We start from the raw sequence: 24,145 nt of genomic DNA on the forward strand, positions 1-24,145 counted from the left end.
GACAGACACGGGAGCTGAGGCCACGTTTTAGTACCTAAGGTATTTGCACAGCTGCTTTGGAGGACCAGAGCAGCATTTTGTCTCTCCCTTCCATCAGGACCCATTTCTGTCCCACTTCCTTGACCACCTAAAGAGCCCTTGCGATTTTCTTATGTGAGCACAGTTGGTGTTTACCCCCTCATCTCCCTCCATCCCCAGCTCATTTCATTCCTCCATACAGAGTCATCCCCCTGAAGCTGGCATAAATCCTTTTGGAGGTGACTCTGCTATGAGCAGGTAAAGGCCAGGACTTTCTGGGACTTGTCTTGATCAGCTCTGACTTGAATCTGTCCAGATAATTCAGACTCTGCTCCTCTCAGCCAGCACAGGGTTATTCCAGCTCCAAGGAATCTCTCCCTGGTGCCTGTCAGGAGGGAGGAAGATGAACCAGCTCATCCTCACCCTGAACTTGCTGCCCCAGGGCCAGATTTCCAGAGGGAAAAGAAATTTAGAAGTCCATAAACCCCAAGTAGAATGAAAACTCCTGCTGGGGGTTATAGCAGGGATTTCTTTCAGAGAGGTCCCTAGGGGGACAGATGAAAATGAAGAGCAGATGAAGAATAGTGCTCAGGTCAACGTCCCAACAAGTGAAGTTTCTGAGTCGAGTCCTCACAGAGCCCTCACACATCTTCTCCTGGTAAACCAGTAGACAAATAATCCAGACAGGTTACTTACAGGCTTATTTTTATTAAAAGACATCTTCAGAAAGATATTTTAGTACAAAAAAAAAAAGTTTAAAATACACAAACTACAGTTGCTTTTTTTTTTTTTCCTTTCCCCCCAGCATCAACATTTATAAATTACAGCACATTGTTATTAACACTGCATTTAAATATGGAAACAAATTAAAACAGGAAAAAAGTCATCAACAAGGTCCAGCATCCTACAAATGACTATTTACAATATTTAGCAGCTAGGAGCTCTAGCCCAGGAGTCAATATGACTTCAATAGGGTGGGATGCTTGGGAAGCCCCAAGATGGCAGCTTGGTTCACAAGAGTTTTTGGGGACCTGCTTTGCCCACCAGACACACACCCCAAAGGCAGAGGCAGTGCTGTACCTTAGGTTACACACCCCACAAAGCTGGTGAGGCTCTTGCAGAGAAATCCTGCTGTGCCCTGGCCCTTTAGAGGGAGTTTGGGGGCATGCACCTCATATGCTGCTATTCACCCTAAAACAGAGGTGTCAGCCTCCAGGTTCTGCCCAGGGACACTGCTTTTGTCCTTGTGCAGTCCCTAAGTGACCATCCTAACCACCCTCAGCCGCACTTGCAGGCTCCAGGCAGAGTTTAAGACTCATCCCCCCTCCAGGATCTGTTCCCCCCTGCAAATGGCTGCAGGACCCCCCCCTCCCAGCACATCCTGGAGGTGGAAATGGTTTCTCAGCTCCCAGCAAATTCCAGCACAGCCAGAAACACAGTGCTCCAAAGCCAGAAGGGACCACGAGGTCCCCTTCTGCACAGGGTGTCCTTTAGCATTCCCACCACAGCTTCCCAGTGGGATGGAGACCCTGGAGCAGGGATTGTGCAGATGGATCTGCCCAAGGTTGATGTCCCCAGGGCACTTGTGGGGGGGAGGATGCTCTGGGGGTTTCACAGGAAGGGACACAGGACATCACCTGGGAACAGCAGGACACAGCAAGGCTCCACACCCAACCCTTGGGTCCAGGGAAGTAAAAGACTTCACGTGCTCCCCTTCCCTCAGCCCCAGCTCACCAAAACCATCACAAAAGTCTTCAGACAGGACAGAAAGCACCAGACAACTCAGAACGTGGCACAGCAGCAAGTGGCAGGTTGGAAGCCCCTTGGAGGTGGAGCATCCCTGCTGGGGGCTCCTCTTCTGCTTTGGGAGCTCCCATCCAGGGCTGTCAGCAACACGGAGCTCTTCGACTTCTTGCCAGGAGTTGGGTCATGCCACTCAAGGGCTGCTAACCAAGAGGACCACTCCTCAGAGGGCTTCCTGGGGAGGTTGGGTTCGTTTTCTGTAAACACCAAGTGACGGAGCACCTCGGGTCTGAGCTCCACGGGGAAGTTCGAGTCTCCAGTGACAGCTTTAACGCTCCCTTTCCACTGCTGCAGGTTGGATTTTCATGGTGGTTGACTTCAGGGGGTAGTACCTGCCTTTCCATGTCTTCCAGAAGATTCCCTGCTTACGCTCATGCCTCTGGCGGGGGATGGAGCGGAAATACTTCCCGTTGAGGTTGGCGTGGCCGCAGGTGCTGAACCACCAGCCACCTACCAAGGCAAGGCAGAGGCAGGTTCAATGCACAGCAGCTCCAGGCAGAACACAGACCCATGCTCAAGGCAGCTGCTTCCCCCATCTTCCCCACTTTTCCTGGCTTCAGGACCTCCTAGGACCCCCTCATACACACCTGAGAAGTTCCCTGTGCTGGGAAAACCTTTGCACGGATCCTGTGTGACTTTAGGATGTGTCTGCACATCATTTCTTGCATGCAAAACCTGCTTAAACCCCTCCAGCAGCCACAGCTCAGGCCTGGGGACTGCCTGGAAAGGTCTCCAAGCTGAGCAGCAGCTAACAAAGTTGTTATGAAGACAAATGCTTGGGCCAACCATGAACCCCTTCTGGTTTCAGCTTCCCTCCCAGCCCAGCAGGGCTCCTCCCAAGGATGCAGCTTTCTTGAGGAAGCATCACCAAAAGGGGCTGGTCCCACAAAATCCCTGTCCCACTCCTGGCCACTGGGCTGAAGGGAATGAGCCCATCACTGGAAAGAAGGAGCTCGTACTGACCTGAGAGGTGTTTGGCACAGTTTGTGTCAGCTTTGAGGTCGTGGTCACGATCCCGAGTGGAGAAGGGGAGCTGCCTGAAGTCCCCAATGGCATTTTCCAGCTCTCCAGACAGAGGTCCCAGCAGGCTGAGTGTGTAGGCTGTGCTCTCACCACCAAGGCTGAAGACAAACTGAACCACCTGGGAATTTCCTTCCCAGTCTTCCAGTTCGATCAGGAGATCATATCTTCCCTCTTGGACGAGGTGATGTATCTTCTCTAGACCCAGCCAGAAGTCACCTGAAACAAGACACATTGCATTGCCTGCAGGGACACAAACATGCCTTGCAAAGCAGACACAAAGAGCCTCCTGAGCTAAAAAGGGACAACACAGAACCCTGCATTGCTGTCTGGCACCTGAAGGACATGTCAGGAATCATAGAATGGGCTGGGTTGGAAGGGACCTCAGAGATCATCAAGTCCAACCCTTGATCCACTCCTGCTGCAGTTCCCAGCCCATGGCACTCAGTGCCACATCCAGGCTCTTTGGAAAGATCTCCAGACACGGAGAATCCACTACTTCCCTGGGCAGCCCATTCCAATGCCTGATCACCCTCTCCAGAAAGAAATTCTTTCTCATCTCCAACCTAAACCTCCCCTGGCACAACTTGAGACCCTGCCCTCTTGTCTTGCTGAGAGTTGCCTGGGAAAAGAGCCCAACCCCCCCCTGGCTCCAACCTCCTTTCAGGGAGTTGGAGAGAGTGATGAGGTCTCCCCTGAGCCTCCTCTTCTCCAGCCTCAACACCCCCAGCTCCCTCAGCCCTTCCTCACAGGAATTCTGCTTGATCCCTTCACTGCCTCCTTGCTCTTCTCTGGACCTGCTCCAGCACCTCAATCTCCTTCCTGAGCTGAAGGGCCCAGAACTGGACACAGGACTCAAGCTGTGGCCTCCCCAGAGCTGAGCACAGGGGTAGAATCCCTTCCCTGGACCTGCTGGCCACTGGTCCTGATCCAGGCCAGAATGCCAGAGGACTCTTGCTCTGCAAGCAATATCCCTCCCTCCTCAGCCAAATGGTGTTCCCCAGCACATAGAAATCTCAAGGAGACAGCAAGGGGAAATGACTTTTGCTAAGGCATCACTTGTCCCTTGATGAGAAGACAGACACCATCCTCCACCTACCCTGAAGGTCTCCAAAGCCATTCTTGTAGGCATCCCAGAGCTGGTCGAAGTCCACAGAGCCATCTCTGCGTCTCTGGATCACTGTCCAGCCACCTTCTGCAAGCAGGGAAAATGGGGTCATTTGAGGTAACCATTTGCAAACCCCCCTGAGAAAATGCTGTGGGACATCTGCACTGCTTTACCTGTGCTCATGTCACAGTAGACTTTGAAGGGCTGGGACCCTGCAGGCTGCACCTGGAAAACACCACTGCTTTGCTGCCCGGCCAGGAAGAGCTGGTGGCAATCCTCTGGGAGCTCTGTAGGGGAAGGAAACAGCCACTGAGATGCTGGCCCTAAGTCTCACTTCCTCAGCAGGCTGCTTCTGCCATGGCCCCAGCACTTGCAGCCCTGGCCAAGAGCCCAGGCAGCTGTGCAGAGTGGTGACCCAGGCTCTGGAGATGATGGCCCCTGACCTCAGCAGCTGGTAATGCTCTGACCCCCTATCTTCCCACTTATCCAAATGCAGCTCCTTGGGCTTCATCCAAAGCAGAAGCCAGGCATCAGGCCAGGCATCAGGATAACCCAGGCTGAAGGAAATGGCTCCCATCAAGGGAGCATCCCAGCTCCCTCCATGCAGGCAGAAGCAGCCTGGTTGGGGTGGGATAACAGCAGGGCCAAGCATCACCATCCCACCCCAAGGCTGAAACCATCTCCAAGGCAGAAAGAAACCCCAAGGCCTGACATGAGGAAGGTACTGGAGCACCCAGCACTTGACCTCTTGCTTCCAGCAACTCTGGTGGCCCCAGCCAGACGTCCTGCTGGGCAACCTGCCACTGGGAGCCCCAGGGCCAGACTGGGTGACCCTTTTGTCAAGACACAGTGACTGGGGCAGGGAAGGGGTGGGTGGACCACAGGGAGCCCCAGCAGATTTCTCAGGTGAGGCCCCCTCCCAGCTGGTTCCCTCCAGCCCATGCCAGCCCAGCTCCCACCTCTCCTTCCACCCTTGGGGGGGACTTTGCAAAGCACTGTTTCAACAGGGTGGATAAAAGTCCATCCAGGAACCACCACCTGCAGCACTCGAGGAGAGATGGGGCCAGGGGGGGGGGGAAACTGTTACAAAAAACCCAAGTCAAAAGGCTGCAGGAAGATGCTGCTGAGGCTTCAGCCACAGAAGTCAAGGGACTCTTTGTCAGCTGGGACAGATGCCCCCAGCACCCCCAGACAAAGGGGATCTGTTCCACCCTCTGAAGGTGGGATGGATTTTGGTTGCTCACAGCTGCTGCCAGCACAACTCCAAGACAGAAGAAACCTAAATACAAGGCCCAGGCTGTGTTGTCCTCCCTCCCCCTCTACAGCCCCCTCGGGACCCCCTTGCCATAGCTGCCCTGGGGTCAGGGGCTGCAGCAGGGAGAGGGGCCTCCCCCACAGCTATAGGGTATCTTGTGGGGCTGAAGGGGAAAAATGGGGTCCTTGAGCTGCAGAGGGCAAGAGCAGCCCCCAGGGACATCACCCCTCTCCTCACTGAGTGCCCAGGGAGCCTAGATGCTGTGTTGGGACAAAGAATGGAGCCACAACTAAGGGAAATGTCTAGGCAGGACACCCAGGGGACAGCAATGTGATGTTGGCCACCACCTTTCATCCATTGCACCCCCAGCCCTCCCTGGTGAACCTGCCCTTGGCACAGGTAGCCCCTCTCCCCCTGCCCACAGCCATCAAGGCTGCACCCATGCTCCGTGCACCCCTTGCACCCCCAGGCAATGCCAGTGCAGGACCAGGGCCCCCCAACCCAGCAGTGAACCAAGGGGACATGCATGTGGCCACAGCCACCCCCAAGCCCAGGCACTCCTGCACCAAGGGCAAGTGTTTTCCCCCAAGAATCAGACAAAAACACCTCCAGCACTGCAAAGCGGGGAGGGGAGGTGCAAGAGCACCCCAGTACCCCCAGCCTCGAGGTAAATGCAGCCAGAGAAACCAAAGCCAAGGCCTGGGGAAGGAAAAGCCCAGGTCTGTGAGGCAGCACGATGCTGGGGCAGCCTCACACAGCTCCTTACTGCTCTCCCATCGATGCCCAGAACCAGCAGGACAGTGCCAGGAGGATGCTCAGCATGCACAAGTCAATCCCATCCCTTTGGCTTTGGTTTTTGGCCATGCTCAGAGCAATTCTGTCTCCCTGCTGCACCGGGGGAACTTCCAAACAGTGACTGAGATGCCTGAAGAGCCTCAGCTCGATCCTTTTGTTTGAGGACCACGCTTGTTAGTTCAGTTCATGTTTCACATCCCTGTGGCACCAGCAGAAGAATAAGACCTCCTGCCTGCTCTGGATGTTTTTCTTTCTCTCCCCCTTTTCTTTAGCCAAACAAGACGGAAGAATCAACAAGGCTGCCCCAGGCACCAGTGTATTTACCCACTCGGATCCCCATGCTGACAGCCAGGGATACACTACACCCTTTCTTGCAGATGTCGGGACACGCCTGGAGCTGTCGGCTTCACCTCCCCCTCGCTCTCCCCAACCCAATTATTTTTTTTTTGGAGTCCCGGAGCCATGGGGGAGTGCGGGGCTCCACCTTTCCCCTACTGGGCCGCCTGCCAGCACCCGGGGTTCTGCCGAAAGCCTCGATCCTCTTTCTGCAAGCGATTAAACCTTTCCCTCTCCGGGCTGCTTCGAGCCTTCAACTTTCACACGCTTGGCCCCGAGCCAATTCCAGCCTGAAAAAACTTGAGCTGGCTGGATGCGAATAAAAGGGGCTTTCTGCAAGAGCAGCTGGCCGAGTTCAGCAGCTTTTCCCCCGGGGTCCTGCCAGCACCGGGGCTCTGCCCCTCGCTAGCCAAGGAGCCGCCGGCACAAGCCACCCGGGCTCTCCACGAGTCTCTCGTCCCCGGGCTGTCCCCCCCCTTCCCCTCCCATCTATCATCTGCTTTAAGATTTGCCAGAAAACTCACTCGACTTGCTAATGAGGGGAAAGGAATTGGGTTTCTGTCAGCGGTACCAACACCGGGGGTTGAGCAAGGGAAGGGAGAGCCCGTGGCTCAGTGGGGTGGGAGGGAGCTGGGATGCCCCGGGGTGCTTGGGGTGCTCGGGGCCTCCCCACCAGGGTCAGTGCAGCAAGAGAAGGGGCTGGGATCTTGCAGCCCCCACCTTGCAGCATCCCCAGGGCCTTTGCTCTCTCCCACCAGGCTGCACCCAGCACCCAGAGCAGAGCTGATGGCACAGACTGTGCAAAGACCTGAATTCATCTTCCTGCACCCCACACTCAGCATAACCCGAGAGTGGAGCAGGGGGTTGGATTTGATGACCTGCAAAGATCCCTTCCAACCCAAACGATTCTAGGATTCTAGGACACATTAATGAGGGCAAGCCACAAAGCAGAGCTGGGGAAAAAAAAACAGGGAGTTGGAAATAGGTTTTTGAGAGTTTTCTGGCTCACTTGTACCATTCTGACCAAGGGAGACCTCATGTAGCCCCTCTCCAGGCTGGTCAGCCCCACTGAGAACTGGAGCTCTGTGTGCCATCTCTCTTCTCCTGGTCTGCACGGATTCTGCAGCTCTTTGTCCTGCCCACCAAGTTTTCACACAGTCACAGCTCCAGGCTCCACACACAAATTCCCAAGTGTCTTCCCATGCTATCCCTGCATTCAGCCCCGGGCAGGATTTCCCTGTGTGTTTCTGTTTGGACATCCCCAGACAGCTGCAGAGCCAGAGCCAGCACCCTGATTTAGCTGCCACAACACGAGAGCAGCTGCTCCCAGACAGCAAACCCTGGGGGGACCCCAGTTACTGCCTGGGAGGGTGACTGCAGGACACAGCACTGCTGGGGACACCCACTCTGCTGCCCTGAGCTCCTGCAGACCCTGTGCCTGCAGAAAGGATGCTCCAGGCAGAGCCAGGAGCTCCAGATGCAGCATCCACGTGCCTGCTCAGGTGCAAGTTTCCCAGGTCTGTGGCTCTCTGGTGCCTTCACTGCCCAGGTGTTTGCTGCAACTCAGCACCTTCCCTTAAGAAGAATGGGAGTTGAGGCATGAGTCCTAAATAGGAGCCACAGGAGATGGACACAAAAGGATTCAGCTCTCCTCTCATGGTCCAGGGCTCTCTAACCCTTCCCTGTACCAACAGACAGCCTGAGAAACAGCCCCTGCCTGGTAAAGGGAGAGGAGGTGAACAAGAGTTAACTCCAAGGTGCAGAGATCCTCCTTTCCCCCACCTGCCAATCCTCTTTGACAAATACCTGCTAGCAGCACTTCCCTGCTCCCCACTGCATTCTTTACATCAGGCAGAAAAATTCCTCTTAAATCTTTAAATTCCTGCTGGACTAATACTGATCCAGAAGGCAAGGATGATCCTGTCTGTTCTCCAGATCCCCCCCAGTTTGGCCAAACTCCCAAACTCTGGCTTTGGGAGCAAATCTCACACCCTGACTTGGGACAAATGAACCTTTTGTTTTCCAAGGGTTGCAATTGCTGTAGGTTTGCTCTGGCATGGAGGAGCAGGAGGCAGAGGCAATACTCACTTTGCATCACCACGGACTCCTCACTGGCATTCTGGCTCTGGTTGGTGTGGCTGAAGCTCTTCTTCAGGTTTATCTTCCATTTTGGAGACTGTGTTTTGTTGTCCTTCAGGTGTAAGGGGATGAGTAGATTGACCTAAAAAAACAAAAACAAAAACCCAGCACAAGTCAGAACGATTTTATCTCAGCTCATTTTCAGTGCTGATACTCAGGGAAGCTGATGAACACAGCACCAGCCACTCCCTTGTGACCAGAGCTGGGGCTGAACTTGCCCAGAAGCCTCGAGGAACAGGAGGCACCCGAGGCTGCCAAAGCCAGAAATTACTGTGGCTTTTCACGCCCATGCTAACAAGTTTATTCTGCACATCAACACAAAAACAGAGCCCAGAGAGGCTCTGTTCCCACACACCAGTTCCTCCTATTGCTCTGTGCAAACACTGAGGAGTTGCAGTTTGTGACCCTTGCACCCACACCAGGCACAAGGACCAGGACTGTGGATCCCCAGCACCAGGAACAGCGGGACAGCCGGTTCTGCTGTCACTGGTTCTGCTGTCACTGAGCCCCGGTGCCAGCAGGGCTGCCAGGGTCCCTGCAGGACCAGGCTGTGGGTGTCCGTCCCCCCCCCCCGTGGGGTGGGCTGGGGGCTCACCTTGCTCTGCAGGCTTTTTATCTGTAGGTTCTGCTTGTCCAGCTTGTACTGCTGCTGCTTGATCTTCTGCAAGAGCTCCTCGATTCGCAGGTTCTGGGCATCCATTAGAGACTGGGGGAGGAGGGAAGAGCCAGGTGAACCCCGGGAGACCCGGGGGAGACCCAGTCCTGCTGCACCTCCCCCAGGGAGCCAAAGGGGCCAGACCCCCGGCATGTCCCCGCCCCTGATCCTCCCAGTGCCCCCAGGACCATCAGGTCCCCGTCCCCTCGCTCTCCCGTGACCCATCTCCACCCTCACCTTCCCGTGCCCAAGGATGGTTGGGTCCCCAGCAACCCTCCGGGCATCTCCTGGGGTCCCGGCAGAGCTTACCCCACAACTCCCCCTTTCCAGCCTCTCCCACTGCCCAGGCAGGGTCGGCTCCTCCAGCGCTTTTCCGAGGGCAGAGACCCCTCCCCGCATCCCCCAGGTCGCTCCCGGTGCCCCAGGGCAGGTCGGGTCCCCCAAGTCGCCGTGGGTGCCGGGACGGGTCCCCTCGGGGCCGTTTCCCCCCCCGGGTCGGGTCGGGTCCCCCCGGTCGGGTCGGGTCCCCCCGGGTCGGGCGCTGCTCTCTCACCTGCAGCGTTCCCAGGTCCCTGGAGCTCTGGTTCCCGGCCGGCCTCGCCTGCAGCGCCTGCCGGACACGGCCCTCCAGCTGCTCCAGCCGGCCCTGGATCTCGGCTTTGTCGGCCGCCACCTCCTCCAGGCGCTGCTGCAGAGCCTCGGAGAGGTTGAGGAGCTGCCGGCCGCGGCCCTCCAGCTCCCGCACGCTGTCCCGCAGCCGCTGTCCCCGCTCCTGCGCCTCCCGCGCCTGCCGCAGCAGCCGCCCCAGGGAGGTGTTGTGGGCGCTGAGGCGGCTGCCGAGCTCCCGCATCTGCCCCTTGGTGCGGTCCACGTGTTCCTTCAGGCCGTGCCCGAGCTGCAGCAGCCCGTGGGCGATCACGTTCACCTCGTCCCAGGAGGCGAACTGAGCCCGACGCTCCTTGCCCGCCGCCCGCCGCTCGGCCCCGGCTCGCCCCGCTGCGGGTCCCGGTACCGGTGCGGGTCCCGGTGCCCCGGCCGCCGCCGCGGCGCACAGCAGCAGCGCTGCCCCCGCCAACCGCATCTCTTCCGCCGCTCCCAGTGCCGACCCCGCCGCTCCCACTCCGCTTTTATCGCCGCCCGCGCTCGGCGGCGGGAGGGCCCCGGGACCGGCCCCTCCCCGCCCGCCCGGCCCCGACGCTTTGTTCGCCCTCCCCCGCCGGCCCCGGGTTCGGGCAGCACCGCACCCGCCGCCCGGGGCAGCCTCGATCCCTCGCCACTCAGCCCAACCCCCGCCCGGCTTTGCACCAACCCCCGTCCCCATCCCTGTCCCCATCCCCATCCCTGTCCCCATCCTTGTCCCCATTTGCATCCCTATCCCCATTCCACCCCCATTCCCTCCCCATCCCAATCCCTGTCCCCATCGCCGTACCCCATCCTCGTCCCCATCCCCATCCTTGTCCCCATTTGCATCCCTATCCCCATTCCCACCCCTGTCTCCATTCCACCCCCATCCTCATCCCTGTCCCACCCCTGCTGGTGACTCTGCCCCTCACCCAGCACTGGGGACCCTCACTCCACCAAACCTTGCTGCTTGGTTCCTCCCCCGTGGTGGCCCCAGCCGTGGGTGCTGCCCCACCATGGGCCTGCACCCATGTCCTCATCCCAGGCCATGCCCTGCTGGGAGCTGGGGTCCTGTAGTGGGTGCCTGCTGTGGGTGCAGGGCTGCCTGGTGCCCCACAAGGTGCTGCCAGCCCTGGGGATGATGCACAACTGGGCTCAGCTCCTTCCTGCAATCGAGGGAACCAGGACCTTCCCTCCTCTACAAGTTCCCTGTCTCTAAGATTGCAAAGGATGAATTTGTCCCCCCTTTAAGGCTTCAGCCATCTCCCTGTGAAAAATGGGCATCTTGTTTCATTTCCCAGTGTCTTGGACTCCAGTTACCAGCCCTGGCCTCTTCTCCTGTCTTTTTCTGCTGGCTTGCAGGCATTTTCAGTCTCTGTTTTTTTCTCCCCATGAAGGAATCCACACACCACGATGGAGCCACTCTCCAGAGAAGAGCAGATGGAGCCCTGCTGCTCCCTCCCTGTTGCCACCCTCAGTTTCTCCTCTCCAGAGCCCATCCCGGAGCAAGGAGGTGTTTTGGGATTAAATCCAGCTTCCCACCTCCCGCAGGTCGGGCAGGAGGCAACCCCTGGGAGCCCTGGGCTGTGGTGGGGGCTTTGTGCCCAGCTCCCCCACTCAGCCCACAGAGGTTCTGTCTCCATCCCACGGCACTCCCAGCCCTGCAGTTCAGGCTCTGTTTAGGGGGAGAAACCTTTTTATCTTCTCAAAAAATGCCTGGCAGCAGGATTTACCCTTTGAGGACTCCCTGAGAGTCACCTGGGGGTGCTGGCACGGGAGCTTCCTGAGGGCAGTGGCTCCACCAGGAGCATCTCCCCTGCCCCTTAAGGGCTCTCCCTTGAGGGTTTTGGGGTTTTTTTTGCCGAGTCTGCATTTGAGATCTGCTGCTCTCTCTAGCTGTGGCTTTGCAGAGATGATTTTTCAGCCCAACTGCTCCCCTGGCACTCAGCCATGCAAACCCAAGCCTTCCATCAGATAAACTCCTTTTCCCTTCCTGAAGCAGGTAACTCAGAGTCAGGGTTTGCCATCCTTTGTGGGGATATCTTCCCTGGTGTTGGGAGGGAAGCATCTCTTGGGTAGGGATGTGTTTCTGTACAAAGAAAGGAATGAATGCCAGGTGATGGTTTCTTGTTACTCCAGCCCTGAGCCCTCCCCAAGCATTCCCCATGGGGAGGTAGAGGCCTCAGGGCAAGGGACAGCAAGGACAACACAGGTAGGAGCTGAGGAATGAGGAATTTGGGAAATTCCAGGAGGCCCTGGCTAGAGAGCCCCCAGCCCCCTCCACCAGCGGCTGCTTTCTCATTTATTCCATGGTTAGAAGGTATTTTTTAAATGAAGAAAAAGCAGAAGAAGGGGGAAACCAAACCAAAACAAACCCCAGAGGAAATTGTAGGGGAAAAAGAAACAACAAAACCCAAACTAGGGTTGTTGCTTTTTCCAAACCTTTGAGGTCTGGAGGCCTCTGTGTGGTTGCTGGAGGGGAGCTGAGGACACGGAGCGGGGGGGTGATGTGGAGGGGTCACCCCCCAGCCAGGCCAGAGCTTCGGGCTGGGGTCCCCGTGTGGTGCCTTGGGGTGCACCTGGCTGGCTGGTGTCCCTGGGCCCCTAGGTGATGCCAGATGTCACACATCTGCCCACCCAAGGGACAGACCTGCTGCTTCACCCACCACAACCCCTGGGTGTCGGAGGGGCAGCCACAGCTCTGTCAAAAATTTCCAAATGGGGAATTTAAAAAAAAAAACAAAACAACCATGGAAATTCTTCTTTTCAGACCACATTCTTTCCCTGGATTTTTGGCAGCCCAGGAGAGAGGGAGCTGGCAGGAGTTGTGCCCGCAGAGGCCAATGCTGGAGCACCCAGCACCCCAAGAGCCTCCTGAGGTGGGGAACACCAAACCCCCCCAGGTCACTGGGACAAACAGGGAAGCACAATTTCAGTCTCTGAGTGTTGCTCTGAGCTCCTGATGTCAGGCAAAATGAATCCTATGTGCAGCTCTGCTCCCTGCCCAGCCGTTACCCAACCCTGGAGCTCATCCTGGGAAAGGATGGGGTTACACTGGGTGCCCAGGCAGACGTGTTGCCACTGGTTGGTGTTTGTGTTCAGGCAGGGGAGAGGTGATGTAAGAAGCTGAGGCCTGTTGAGAAGCCACATGATTTATACATTTTCCCTTGGCTGTCTTTTCCTATTGGGACATCTCCAATTTGCCCTGAGAAATAGGAATTTCTAACATACACAAAGGAAAAGTCCCCGGAGTCTCCCAACTCCTTGGGTTGGGAGAGACCATGGGTCACTGGGACAGTGCTCTGCAGAGCCAGACACACTCTGCTTTAAATGGAGCTTAAAATGGCCTGGCCAGGGTCTGCCCTGCACAGAACAGGGCTGTGGATAAAATCCTCAGGGTGTCCCAATTGCCCATCTCAGTTTGGAGCTGGGCAAGGGCTGAGGTTTGCTCCTGGGGGTAAAGGACCTTTTACCCTGTGCAGCTGAGAAACCTGAGAGGGACCCCAAGGACCTTGCCCCAGCCCAGCAGACCCCACAGCAGCCTCTGGGACACAGGAGCAGCAGGGCAGGGGGGCCCTGGGACTGACCCTGGGTCTCTGAGGGCTTCATCAGGATCCCTCTGGCTGAGGGAATAGTGGGCTCAGAGGAAGTTATTTTCCTGGAGGTCCCTCTGTAGGAAGAGGGGTTGCTCCTATCCCCATCCCTATCCTTATCCCAGTCAACACACCCATTCCCATTGCTCTCCTCATCCCCACCCCCTCTTCCATCCAATCTTCCCAATCCAGCCAGTTGTGAAAGGCAGCAGCCCAGGCACACACCACAAGTAGCTCCTCCAAACAGCCCCCCCCACCTGGCAGCACATCCACATCCTTGTCCCCATCCCTACCCTCATCCACATCCCCATCCCCATCCCTCCTCCATCCCTCTCCCCTTCCCTCTTCCCATCCCTCCCCTCATCCCCATCCCCATCCCTGTCCCCATCCCCATCCCCATCCCCTTCCCTATCCTCATCCCCATCCCTATGCCTCCCCCATCCCTCTTCCCATCCCTCCCCTCATCCCCATCCCCATTCCTATCCCCATCCCTCCCCCATCCCTCTCCCCAGCCCCTGCCCAGCAGGCTGGGATGGGGTCTTTGTTTTCTGTCTTTCTCCATCCCACTCCTTCCCACGTTGACCCCTCAGGTCACTGTGTGAAAGTTCAGCTGGGTCTGAACTCTTATTAATTCCTGCAGCTGCTCAGCCCTGAGCTCACGTCAGCAGCAGGATGGGAGGGATGAGAGGGATGGGAGGGATGGGAGGGATGCTGACTTACAGGAATGTTGCTCACAGAGCTGCTTTATTGTTGGATAAGGCAAACGTAAGGGAGACTCCGATGAGTGGGGAATAGGGCACATGTGAGTGACACCCTCAGTGCTTCAGGAATAAATGAAGGTTTTTCCAGAGAAGGGGGTAATCGGATTCAGTGGACGTGGGGAGACATCCAGCTGGGATTTCCCCCTGGCCCCTGGCTGAGCAGAGCAGCACGTCTCACCCAGGCTCTGGCACCATTCCCAGATGAAGTGGGCACTGAGTCCTCCTTGGGCTTGGCTCAGAGCTGGTTCTGGCAGTGATTTGTCACCCAACCCTGCCAGCTCTGCAACCCTGCACGCTGCCTCACTTATCCCTGCTCTTCCCAAGCAGAAGATTTGTTGGACCAGAATCCCCATCCCTGCTCCGGAGAGGAGCTGTGTGGGTCCTGGCCCCCACGCAGGGCAGGAAGGGACCAGCCTGGCTCCTGCCACCTGCCTGGAACCCCTGGGCAGCCAACCTGGTCCTACCCTGTCCCTCACTGCCCCCAGGGGACAGGGGAGTGGCACAGGATGCCCAAGCACCAGCCTTGTCCTGCCCTGGAGCCAGGGACACCCCCTCCTTCCCTGCAGGATGACTTCACAAACCCTTCTGCTCTTGCTGCTGCTGCTTCTTGAGCAGAGATTCATTTCCAAGCAGGATGAATCAGAAACGTGGAAAACTGGCTGAGGCATCCATCCATCCATCCATCCCCGGGCTCCATTCCCATCCTCTCTCCTCCAGCTTTCCCTGCCAGCACAGGGCAGCCCTGGGAGAACAGAACCATGGGCAGCCCAAGGGAGGGGAAATGTTGGTCCCTGGGCTGTAGGGTCTCCTTCAGGCTCTGGGATGAGGGTCACAACCTCCCTGGGGTTCCTCTGAGCTTCCATCCCAGAACTGCTGGCCTGGAGCAGAGGACCCCATTTTCACACTTGAAAAACCAGCATGAAAGGCTCTCAACATCTCTATCCAAGCAACCTCTGAATTTTCCTGGCCAGGGGGGTGGGGGTTATGCAAGTCCTCCCCACCCTTTATTCTCCTGCCACCCCAGGCTCCTCAGGTCACTGTGGGGAAGGTCACAGATGCCAGAAGGCAGGAAACTGGAGGGCTGGGGTTAACAGGGGAGGTTTGGCAGCCAGAGAAACCCAATGCTTATTTTTACAGTCATCTCTCAATTTAAACAACATGAGGTTCAAATTAGGGGCTCTGGCTGGCTGGGCTCACAGCTCTTCAGCACAGGGAGCTCTGAGGGTGCCCTCAGAATGTTCTGATTGCTCCTGAGCCTGAGTGGGAAAGGTTGGACCAGCAAAACTGGGACTGGGCTCTGCTTTGCCAAGAAGCCAACTCTGGCTTCTCTGTTGTTGGAAATATTTGCCCACAGGCAGTGGCTTTGGAAGGATCTTTGGTGAACACGAGGGTGACAGGGGATTTTTCCAGTTGTTTTCTGTGTCCCTTCATTTCTTTCACCCTTGCTGGTAGGAGAGGATGAGTGGAGCCTACAGCGAGTGTCCCTTTGTCCCTCCTGGCCACTTGTCCCCTCCCTCCTCTGCAATGAGGATGGAGGAGGTTCTGGCACTGCTCAGCACATGCCAGCAAGGACCTGCTGGTGGCTGTGACCCCTCCATCCTGCTGGTGGCTGTGACCCCCCCATCCTGCTGGTGGCTGTGACCCCCCCATCCTGCTAGCCCAGCCCCTCACTGCCTGCATCCCCTGGTGCATCACCAATGGAATTTTTGGCTGCAGGGTGTGATAAACCTCAGGGTCACTTCTGCTGCCCAGGAAGGTTTTTAGCCACCCCAGGACATGGAGAATGGGTGGCTGCACCTTGTAGGACACTGGGAAAGTGCTGCTTGGCCTCCAGAGCTCTGCACATGCTGTGTCCATCTCTCACTTTGCTCAGCAGGTTACTTCCCACTGGCCCTGGTGTCCCCAGAGCAGGTCCCTGTCCCATCAGGATATTCCCACAGGTTCAAGACAATCCCATTGTGTTCAGCTCTGCTGCACCCACAGCCAGCAGCACCCACATCCCTCAAGGACTCTTTTGGGTCCCTGCCCATCCCTGCATCCCCATGGGGCCCTGGGAAGGCACCTGCAGGCTCCCAGCACTTGTAGGACAGGGCTGCAGAGCTCTGGACAGGGGAAAGCTTTGAGGCAAAGCATGAGCCTAAAAACCCCACCTGGGAATGAAACTTCTCCCAGACCCTTTCTGTTTGGGCCAGGACTCAGCCAACATGATGCTCTGGTTCCTCATCCTACTCTGAGACCCAGGCACAGCCACAAGACCCAGAGCTGAGGGTGCTGGTGATGTCCCTCATCCCACCTGGCTGAGCAGTGTAAGGGGGTGTCCAGCCTCAGGATTCCTCTGGGAAGTCAGGATATTCCCTGCTTCATGTTCAGAAGGGAAGGGCCCAAAGTCTGTAGGTGGGGGTCAGCAAGAAGTGACCAACCCAAGGCTTTCTCTCTTGTGAGCTTTTTTTCCAATGGGGTGTGTAGATACACCCTCATCTTTAGCTGGGATTCTTCTGGATTTTAACACCTGGATTGGGGATTTTTCCATATTTTTATGCCCCCTCCACAGGATATTCAGGCACTCAGTGAGGAAAACCCCTGCTGCTTGCTGCTTATTGCAGAGCAAACCTGAAATGCCCCAAAGAAAATGCCCCAAAGCCCCAGAAGCTCCAGCATCCCCTTTCCCAGCCCCCTTGCTGGTGAAGTAGCAGTGGTAACTGGGAGCCCATGGGGTTACTGGAGGGCCCCAGATCCCCTGGGGATGGGAACTCTCCCTATTTCCAGCCCTCCCAGTGGCCTGGGCTGCTTCTTGGTTTCCACAGCTGTCAAATGAGCACCCAGCACCCATGGGTCCCTCACCTGGACCCTCCTGCTCTGCCTCGTGTCCCCTTCCAGAGCCAGAGGAGGAGCACGTGGCCACACACTGGTTCTGCTCGGGCAGGGCTGGGGCAGAGCCAACCCTGCTTGGTTTGCATTTCTTAGAAAAACAAATATTGTGGTGTGGTTTTTTGGGTTTTTTTGTTTTTTCTTACCTGGGTGCTTTGATTGGCAGGACTTTGCTCAGCAAAGTGTCTGAGCTTTGAGCTCAGATGCCCACATGGGACCAGCACACCCCCCCTGTGCCTCTGGAGCTGCCCTGGGTTGGCATCTGATCCTCTTTTCCCTGCAAGGGAAGTCAAATACCTGGAGAGAAAAAAAACCATGCCCAGAACCCACCTGGAGAGAAAAATCCCCATGCCCAGAACCCACCTACATGTCTCAAGGGTGCCTGGGAATTGCTTCCCCATTGCAAAGTGCAGAGAAAAAATAAATCCTGAGCATGACCCAAGAAAAATTCCCTCACTCCAAGAAAAAAGAATCCAAAATGGACCATTTGGCATCCAAGTGGCTGGTGGTGCCATGGCCATCGTGCCTGGAGGTGACCATGAAGCAGCACAACCCAGTGTCAGGGGCTTTGTGCTGGGCAGTGTCAGCTAAAAGTGGTGACTTTGGGCTTGGCTTCCACTCCCTGGTCATTCCCCAAATCACCCAAAGCAACACCCTCAGCCAGACAGCACCTTCCTCTCCCCCAGGAGGGAAAGCTCAGGGAGGATCCAGCCTTGAGCAGCATCAGGGATGAGCTGGGGGTGGCCTCAAGTGGGTCACCAGCTCTGGGGGAATTCCCATGGGTCAGATATTTGGGAGGATTTTTATTTAACACTGCAAGAATGAATGGCAGGAGGCACAGATGGGAAACCCTCCCCTGCAAACCTTACTGGGAGCTGTGCTCTCATCTGGATTTTCTCAGTCTCCATCCCTGGAATTATTTAAAAGTCACCTGGATATTGGGACAGGCTGAGAGAGTTGGGGTGGTTCAGCTTGGAGGAGAGAAGGATGAGAGGAGACCTCAGAGCATCTTCCAGTGCCTGGAGGGGCTCCAGGAAAGCTGAGGAGGGACTTGGGACAAGGGCAGGGAGTGAAGGGATGAAGGGAAATGGTTTCAAAATTAAAGGAAGGAGATGAGATCTGAGGAAGAAATTTTCTGCTGTGAGGGTGCTGAACCCCTGGCCCAGGTTGCCCCCAGAAGCTGTGGCTGCCCCATCCCTGGCAGTGTTGAAGGCCCCAGGTTGGATGGGGCTTGGAGCACCCTGGGCTGGTGGGAGGTCTGGGGCCAACCTGTCCCATGGCAAAGGATGGGACTGGATGAGCTTTAAGGCCCCTTCCCACCCAAACCACTTTGGGATTCTATGGATCTATGAAGGAGGAAGCCCACCAGGAGCTCTGGTGCAGATTCATCCTCCTGGTGTGTGGGTGCCTGGGGACAACGGCCTGAAAAAAATCTGAGAATCATCAGGAATGATTGCAGTGGGGTTGGACACTGTCCTGGGACATGGGGACACCTCTCACACCTCTGTCACCAGCACCTCCAGCACCAGGCTCAGCCCTCCCCGTGGTTTCCTGCCCCTCAGCACCCAGGGAGTCCCCGGACACCTCGGGGGGGTTGGCAGCTGCTGGTGACACACAGGGCTGGCAGTCACCCTCTCTGACTTGCTGACAATGCTGAGTCTCAGGAAAACTCTTCCAGTGTTTCATCCTTGCAAAAAAATTCTACCTTATACCCAGTCTGAGCCTCCCCTCTTTTAGTTAAAGCCCTCACCCCTGTCCTGTCACCACAAGCCCTACTAAAATGTCTGCCTTACCTTTCTTTTAAGCTCCCTTCAGGCACTTGAAGGTTCTCTAAGGTCTCCCTGGAGCCTTTTCTTCTCCAGGCTGAACCCCAACTCCCTCAGCACAGCTCCAGCTCCTCCAACCCTCCAAGCATCTTCCTGGGCTCCTCTGGACTTGTCCCAGCAGCTCCATCTCCTCCTTGTTTTGGGGGGCTCCAAAGCTGGGCCCCGCACTTCAGGGGACATCCCAGCACTTCAGGGGACATCTCAGCCTCCCTGGATCTGAGTCCAGGTCACAGGTCCAGGTCACAGGTGACTTTCTGGGCTGTCAGCTCCCAGATTTCATCCACCAGCACCCCCAAATCCTCCTCAATCCCCCCACCCCCTGCTCTGTTTGACACCTGGGGGTTGCCCTGATCTTGCACTTGGATCTGGGGGACACCAGAGTTGGCAAACCTGTTGGGAGGGGAACCCTGTCATCCCAGCTCCTACCCTGCTGTGGTTTCTTCCCTCCTCCCAAATCCCCTGAGCTGGTTCAAGGGCTGGAGCCGTGCCTGGCTCTGCACCTCCTTTTCCCCTTGGACTTGAGGAACGTGGTGCAAAAATAGCTGTCCAAGAGGGCAGAGGTGACCTTTGGCATTTGAAGAGCTCTTTGCTTTGTCAGCACAAGCACAGAGTGTTTGGGGATTTTGTGGAAGGTTCCAGGGGCTCTGAGCCAGGGCCAGACAAATTTAACTCCCTCTGGGAGCAGCCAGGAACCACACTGGGAATGCAGCCTCCTAAGGAGATGCCTTTCAGGGACAGGAGGGGAGATTTCTCAGCTTCCTCCTGTGTTTCCTTGCCAGAAACATTCCCCTTTGGAATGTTGTCCCACTATGGGAAGGGCATGAAGGATGAGGGATGGGATGGGATGAGAAGGGGAAGGCTGTAGGGATGGGGGAGGCTGCAGAGATGGGATGGGATGGGAAAGAGGAGGCTGCAGGAGTAGGAATGGACTCTGGAATGCCACCTTGTGTTTGGGATAGAAGGGCAAATCTTCAGAGCATGCTGAAGGCATGAAAAAGCTGAAAAACTGGGCTTCAAGGCCTCAAGTGTGGTGCTTGTGATCTCCTGCCACAGGGGGACAAATGGGAGGAGCTGAGGGACAGAGAGCTGGGACCCCAAACCACAGAGGGGACCCTGAGCCAGGATGGGACCCCAAACCAAAGAGGGGACACTGAGCCAGGATGGGACCCCAAACCACAGAGGGGATCCTGAGCCAGGATGGGACCCCAAACCAAAGAGGGGACACTGAGGCAGGGTGGGACCCCTGGTCACAGAGGGGACCCTGAGCCAGGATGGGACCCCAAACCAAAGAGGGGACACTGAGGCAGGGTGGGACCCCTACCACAGAGGGGACACTGAGGCAGGGTTGGGTCCTGGCAGAGTGTGGCAGGGCTGGAGCACTGCCCGGGGGTAACCCAGCCCCCCCCACACCTTTCTGCCCAGCTTGGCAAACCCAGCCCAGAGCACAAAATTAGAAGCAATTAAAAATTAAGCTTGGCTCAGGCTCAGATCAAACTTTCTACCAAATTTAGCTGCTTGTTGCTTTGGAGATGACATCCAGAGGAATTCAGCTGGTGATGCAACCTGGAGAGGGGCTTTTTGCCAGCATGGGGCTGCTGGGGCCAGGGAGAGAGAGAAGAGACAGTGGGGGTGTCAGGAGGAGCTCAGGTTGGAAGCAAAACCCAGGCAGGAGGCATCAGGGATGTCCTGCAACACTTCCCACCTTACCTGAATAATTGGCAGCTTTGTTTTCTGCTCCCTGAATAATTCTTTCTCCATTTTTTTTCCTCTTCCAGAGGGGGAAAAAAAAAAAAAAAGGAGGAAAAAAGACACAGCTTCAATCTTCCTCCAAAGACCCCCCCAGACCCATCAGCTCCAGGGCATTGGGAGGGATGGCTGGGTCCCTGCAGAGCTGTGACACAGCAGAGGGGGGGCTGGGGACCAGTGCAGTGGTCAGGATGTCACCCAGAGACCTGGCCTGGCCCTTGTGTCCCACGTCAGGCACAGGGCACAGCTTGGGACTGAGCAAACAGACCCGAGGTGAGGAGCTGGGCCAGCAGTGATGCTCTGGTGGCATTGGGCCACTTGGTAGCACCCAGGGGTGCCAGCTGGCAGCAGTCCAGCTTGTCAGCACCTTTGCCACATGGCAGGAAAGAAGGGAACTCCCCCCCCCCTGAGTTTCCCCCCCCAACTCAGGTTGGGGTCAGGAAAATACCCCAGGGGCTCTGGCCCCACCCTGTGTGCTGGTCCTGGCTGATCCCAGGGCAACCTGGTCCCTGCTGGCAGAGGTGGGGACCCTGTCCCAGTGCCACCACCCTGACCCCACCAGACCAGGGAACACTCTGTGTGGCCAAAAAGAAATAAAGCCCCAAGCAGCCACCAGCAGCCAGGTCTGGCTGCAGCAAAGTGGGAAATTTCAGCCTCAGCTTCAGCATCCTCCCTGAGGTCAAGGGGAAGGGGCCTGGAGAAGGCAGGATGCCTCGGTGATGGGCACTGCTGTAAAAGGCAGTGACAGCTGTCGGGCTGGGGGCTGCCATCTCGTCTGGGCTGCAGCCCTTTGGGTGCAGGGAGTGGGGATGGGTGCTGCAGTTCATTCCTCTGGCCAAATACCAAGGTGGGGCTGAGCCTGCAGCTCGGGGTTACCCTGATGTGGTTCCACCAGATGTGGCTCCAGACGATGGCTCTGGAGGCAAATGCCAGCCCTCATTTACATTTCCCTGACAATATCCCTCAGAACTGACCCAACGAATCATGCAGAGCTGGAAAAGCTCCCTAATTAACACAGTTGTTATAATTAACTATGTCAGGACAGGTTGGCAAAAGGCAAGTTCAGGGAGAACAAGTAGGAGAGTGGGAGCACCCCACAGGGGCAAGATGTCCCTGGGTGTCACTCAGGGGAGTCCTGGCTGTGGCACAAGGAACATCCCTGGGTACCAAATGTGTTGGATGGGCTGGGCTGGTGCTGCCATGAGAGCCTTAGCATGGGGATGAGCAGGGTTACATTGTCCCCATGAGCCAAGAAGCCACCCTGGGCTCATAGCCAGGCAAACCCAAAGGAACAAGGGATGTGGCACCCAGTGCCATGGTCTGGGAACCACATTGGGGTTGGAATTGATGATCCCAGAGCTCCTTTCGAACCTGGATGCTCCTGTGATGCTGTGATTCTTATTCAGGCCATGACTCCAGATGATCCCAACCTCTGGATGCTCAGGAGGAGGAAGGCAAGAGGCTCCTGCTGTGTGGAAGGAAGCACATCAACCATCCAGCCCTTTCCCCAGCCCCTGGATCCCTCAGCTCCTGCCCAGGAGCCCATGGATCCGGGATCTCTCTGCCATATGTAGGGCATCCCCGTAGCAGCTTGTGCCTCCCCGGAGCTCCTGCTGCTTCTGCTCCCCATTGAGCACTTGGAAAGGTGCCTAATTTGTTCTTTCAGAGAGGAGATAAGATGGATTAAGGCTTGCTGAATGCTTGCCAAAAGAACCCCCATTAGGCCCTGGAGACCTTAATCTCCACTGGACTAAAAGCAGACAGCCTGCCCTGCAGCTCGTCCTGTCTGCCAGGGGATAAACAGGGATTTCAGGGAAACCTTTGGAGGCTACAAAACACATCCCAAACTGGACGTGCTGTCCGAAGCACCCAAGGTTGGGTGCTGAGTCCCACGGTGCTGCTGGGGCCCAGGGGTGACGTGTCTGAAAGGACTGGATCAGCCCTGGGCTTCCAAACCCCTCCATGCCTTGGCTCTCCCCTTCCACAAGTTTGTCTCCAAGGCTCCTCCATCCTGAAGCTTTATCTCCTGCAGATTAGCTCCCCAGAGCTGTCCTTGCCTGCGTGCTTCCCCACTGATTCACTTTTGTTATTTCCTGCTCCTATCTCTGATTTTCTTCACACTACCCCTCCCCAAGGTCCAGCTCCTATTCCTGGTATCCCTGACCCCACTGGAAGGACCAAATCTCACCCAAGCCTCTGGCTTGATTTGGGAGGATGGTGATGGCTCTTCTGGACCACAATGGGGGGAGATTAGACCTCCCTACACCCCCCCGTGGTGATGGACAACCCTAAATTCCCTTGGCACTGCTTCCCCCTGCCAGTGGGCACCTCCACAGCCATGGATGGGGACAGGGTTAGTGCTGTGCCCAGCATTGTCACCATGGCCCAGCACCAGGCTGGTGACATGTCCTTGACCCAGCTTGGGGTTTTGGACCTCCCTGAAAAGCCAGGTTGGGCAAGCAGGTGGTGGCAAGAGGATGGGTGTTGGGTTCCTGGCATTGGGGGGGAGGCAGTTTCACACCACAGTCTCCACTTCTCAGGATCTGGGAAGGAGGGAGTGGTTCCTGTCCCTGGACACTCCAGCATTTCAGCCTTTCCACAAAGGGGGTTTGAGGCCATTTTTCTGACAGACCCTGGGAAGAAACACTGAGTGGTTTGGGTTGGAAAAGCCCTTTCAGATCATCGGGTCCAACCCTTCCCCCATCCCCGCCCAGGCCACCCCCACCCCATGTCCCTCATCCCCACATCTCCAGGGCTCTGAAACCCCTCCAGGGATGATGGGGACTCCAGCCCTGCCCTGGCCAGCCTGGGCCAGGCCCTGACAACCCTTTCCAGGCAGAAATTCTTCCCCAGCTCCAACCTAAACCTCCCCTGGCACAACTTGAGTTGTGCCAAAAGTTCCTCTTGTCCCATCCCTTGTTCCTTGGGAGCAGAGCCCGACCCCCCCTGGCAATCCCTGACTTTCTTCTGCTCCAGACCCTTCCCCAGCTCCATTCCCTTCTCTGGACACTCTCCAGCCCCTCAATGTCCTTCTTGTCCTGAGGGGCCCAGAACTGAGCCCAGGATTGGGGGTGCAGCCTCAGGGAAGGGGCCCTGGCAGGACCCCTGGGGCAGCTCTGGGGTGATGCTCCTGGTGTGGGGTTTGGGCCCCTCTGCCCTGAGGGATGCAGACACCTCTGATGCTGACTCTTCCAGGTCCTGCAGGTCTCATCTGCTCCCAGCATTGCTCTGCAGCTCACTCAGGATGGATCAGGATGGATAAGGATGGATCCTGAGCAGCCCCAACCCCTCCATCCCCAGCACTCTGCCCTTCCCTCCAGTGCCCCAGGGCTGCTCCTCTCTCCCAAATTCTTTCCCACAGGCAACAAACCCTGCACTGCCAGCACCCCCACAGCTGTCCCCGTCCCCCCCCTTTGTCTCCTGTCCCCTGCCAGCCCGGTGGTGGCTGTGTCCTGGGGAGGTGACAGAGCTTGGGCACTGCTCTGCCCTCCCCAGTGCCATGATGCAACCCGGGCAGTCACACGCTGTCCCCTCTGAGCAAACACAGCTCAGGACCTCGTGTTGGGTTGCAACAGCCTGGGGAGCAGCATGTGGCCCCGGC

The 24,145-nt window shown here is 56.9% G+C and overlaps 1 protein-coding gene across 1 annotated transcript; it reads right to left on the reverse strand.

Moving 5' to 3' along the window:
• Positions 1-803: 803 nt before the first annotated feature.
• ANGPTL4 (angiopoietin like 4) lies at positions 804-10,210 on the reverse strand. The gene is made up of 7 exons (XM_030466580.1): positions 9,683-10,210; positions 9,070-9,180; positions 8,424-8,556; positions 4,123-4,236; positions 3,941-4,036; positions 2,785-3,060; positions 804-2,271 (listed from the first exon to the last, which is right to left on the reverse strand). The coding sequence occupies exons 1-7, from the start codon at positions 10,208-10,210 to the stop codon at positions 2,090-2,092; spliced, it is 1,440 nt and encodes a 479-aa protein (XP_030322440.1). The 3' UTR covers positions 804-2,089.
• Between the last annotated feature and the right edge of the window lie 13,935 nt (positions 10,211-24,145).

Source organism: Calypte anna, chromosome 28 (assembly GCF_003957555.1).
Source record: "Calypte anna isolate BGI_N300 chromosome 28, bCalAnn1_v1.p, whole genome shotgun sequence".
Classification (NCBI taxonomy): Eukaryota; Metazoa; Chordata; class Aves; order Apodiformes; family Trochilidae; genus Calypte; species Calypte anna.

Bases quoted from the DNA above. Each gene is read 5' to 3' on its own strand.
- ANGPTL4 (XM_030466580.1), bottom strand. From the start codon at position 10,210: ATGCGGTTGGCGGGGGCAGCGCTGCTGCTGTGCGCCGCGGCGGCGGCC. The intron at 4,237-8,423 runs GTGAGTATTGCC...CTTCCCCTACAG, and splicing joins GGAGTCCGTGGTGATGCAAA to AGCTCCCAGAGGATTGCCAC. The intron at 3,061-3,940 runs GTAGGTGGAGGA...GTCTTGTTTCAG, and splicing joins TGGCTTTGGAGACCTTCAGG to GTGACTTCTGGCTGGGTCTA.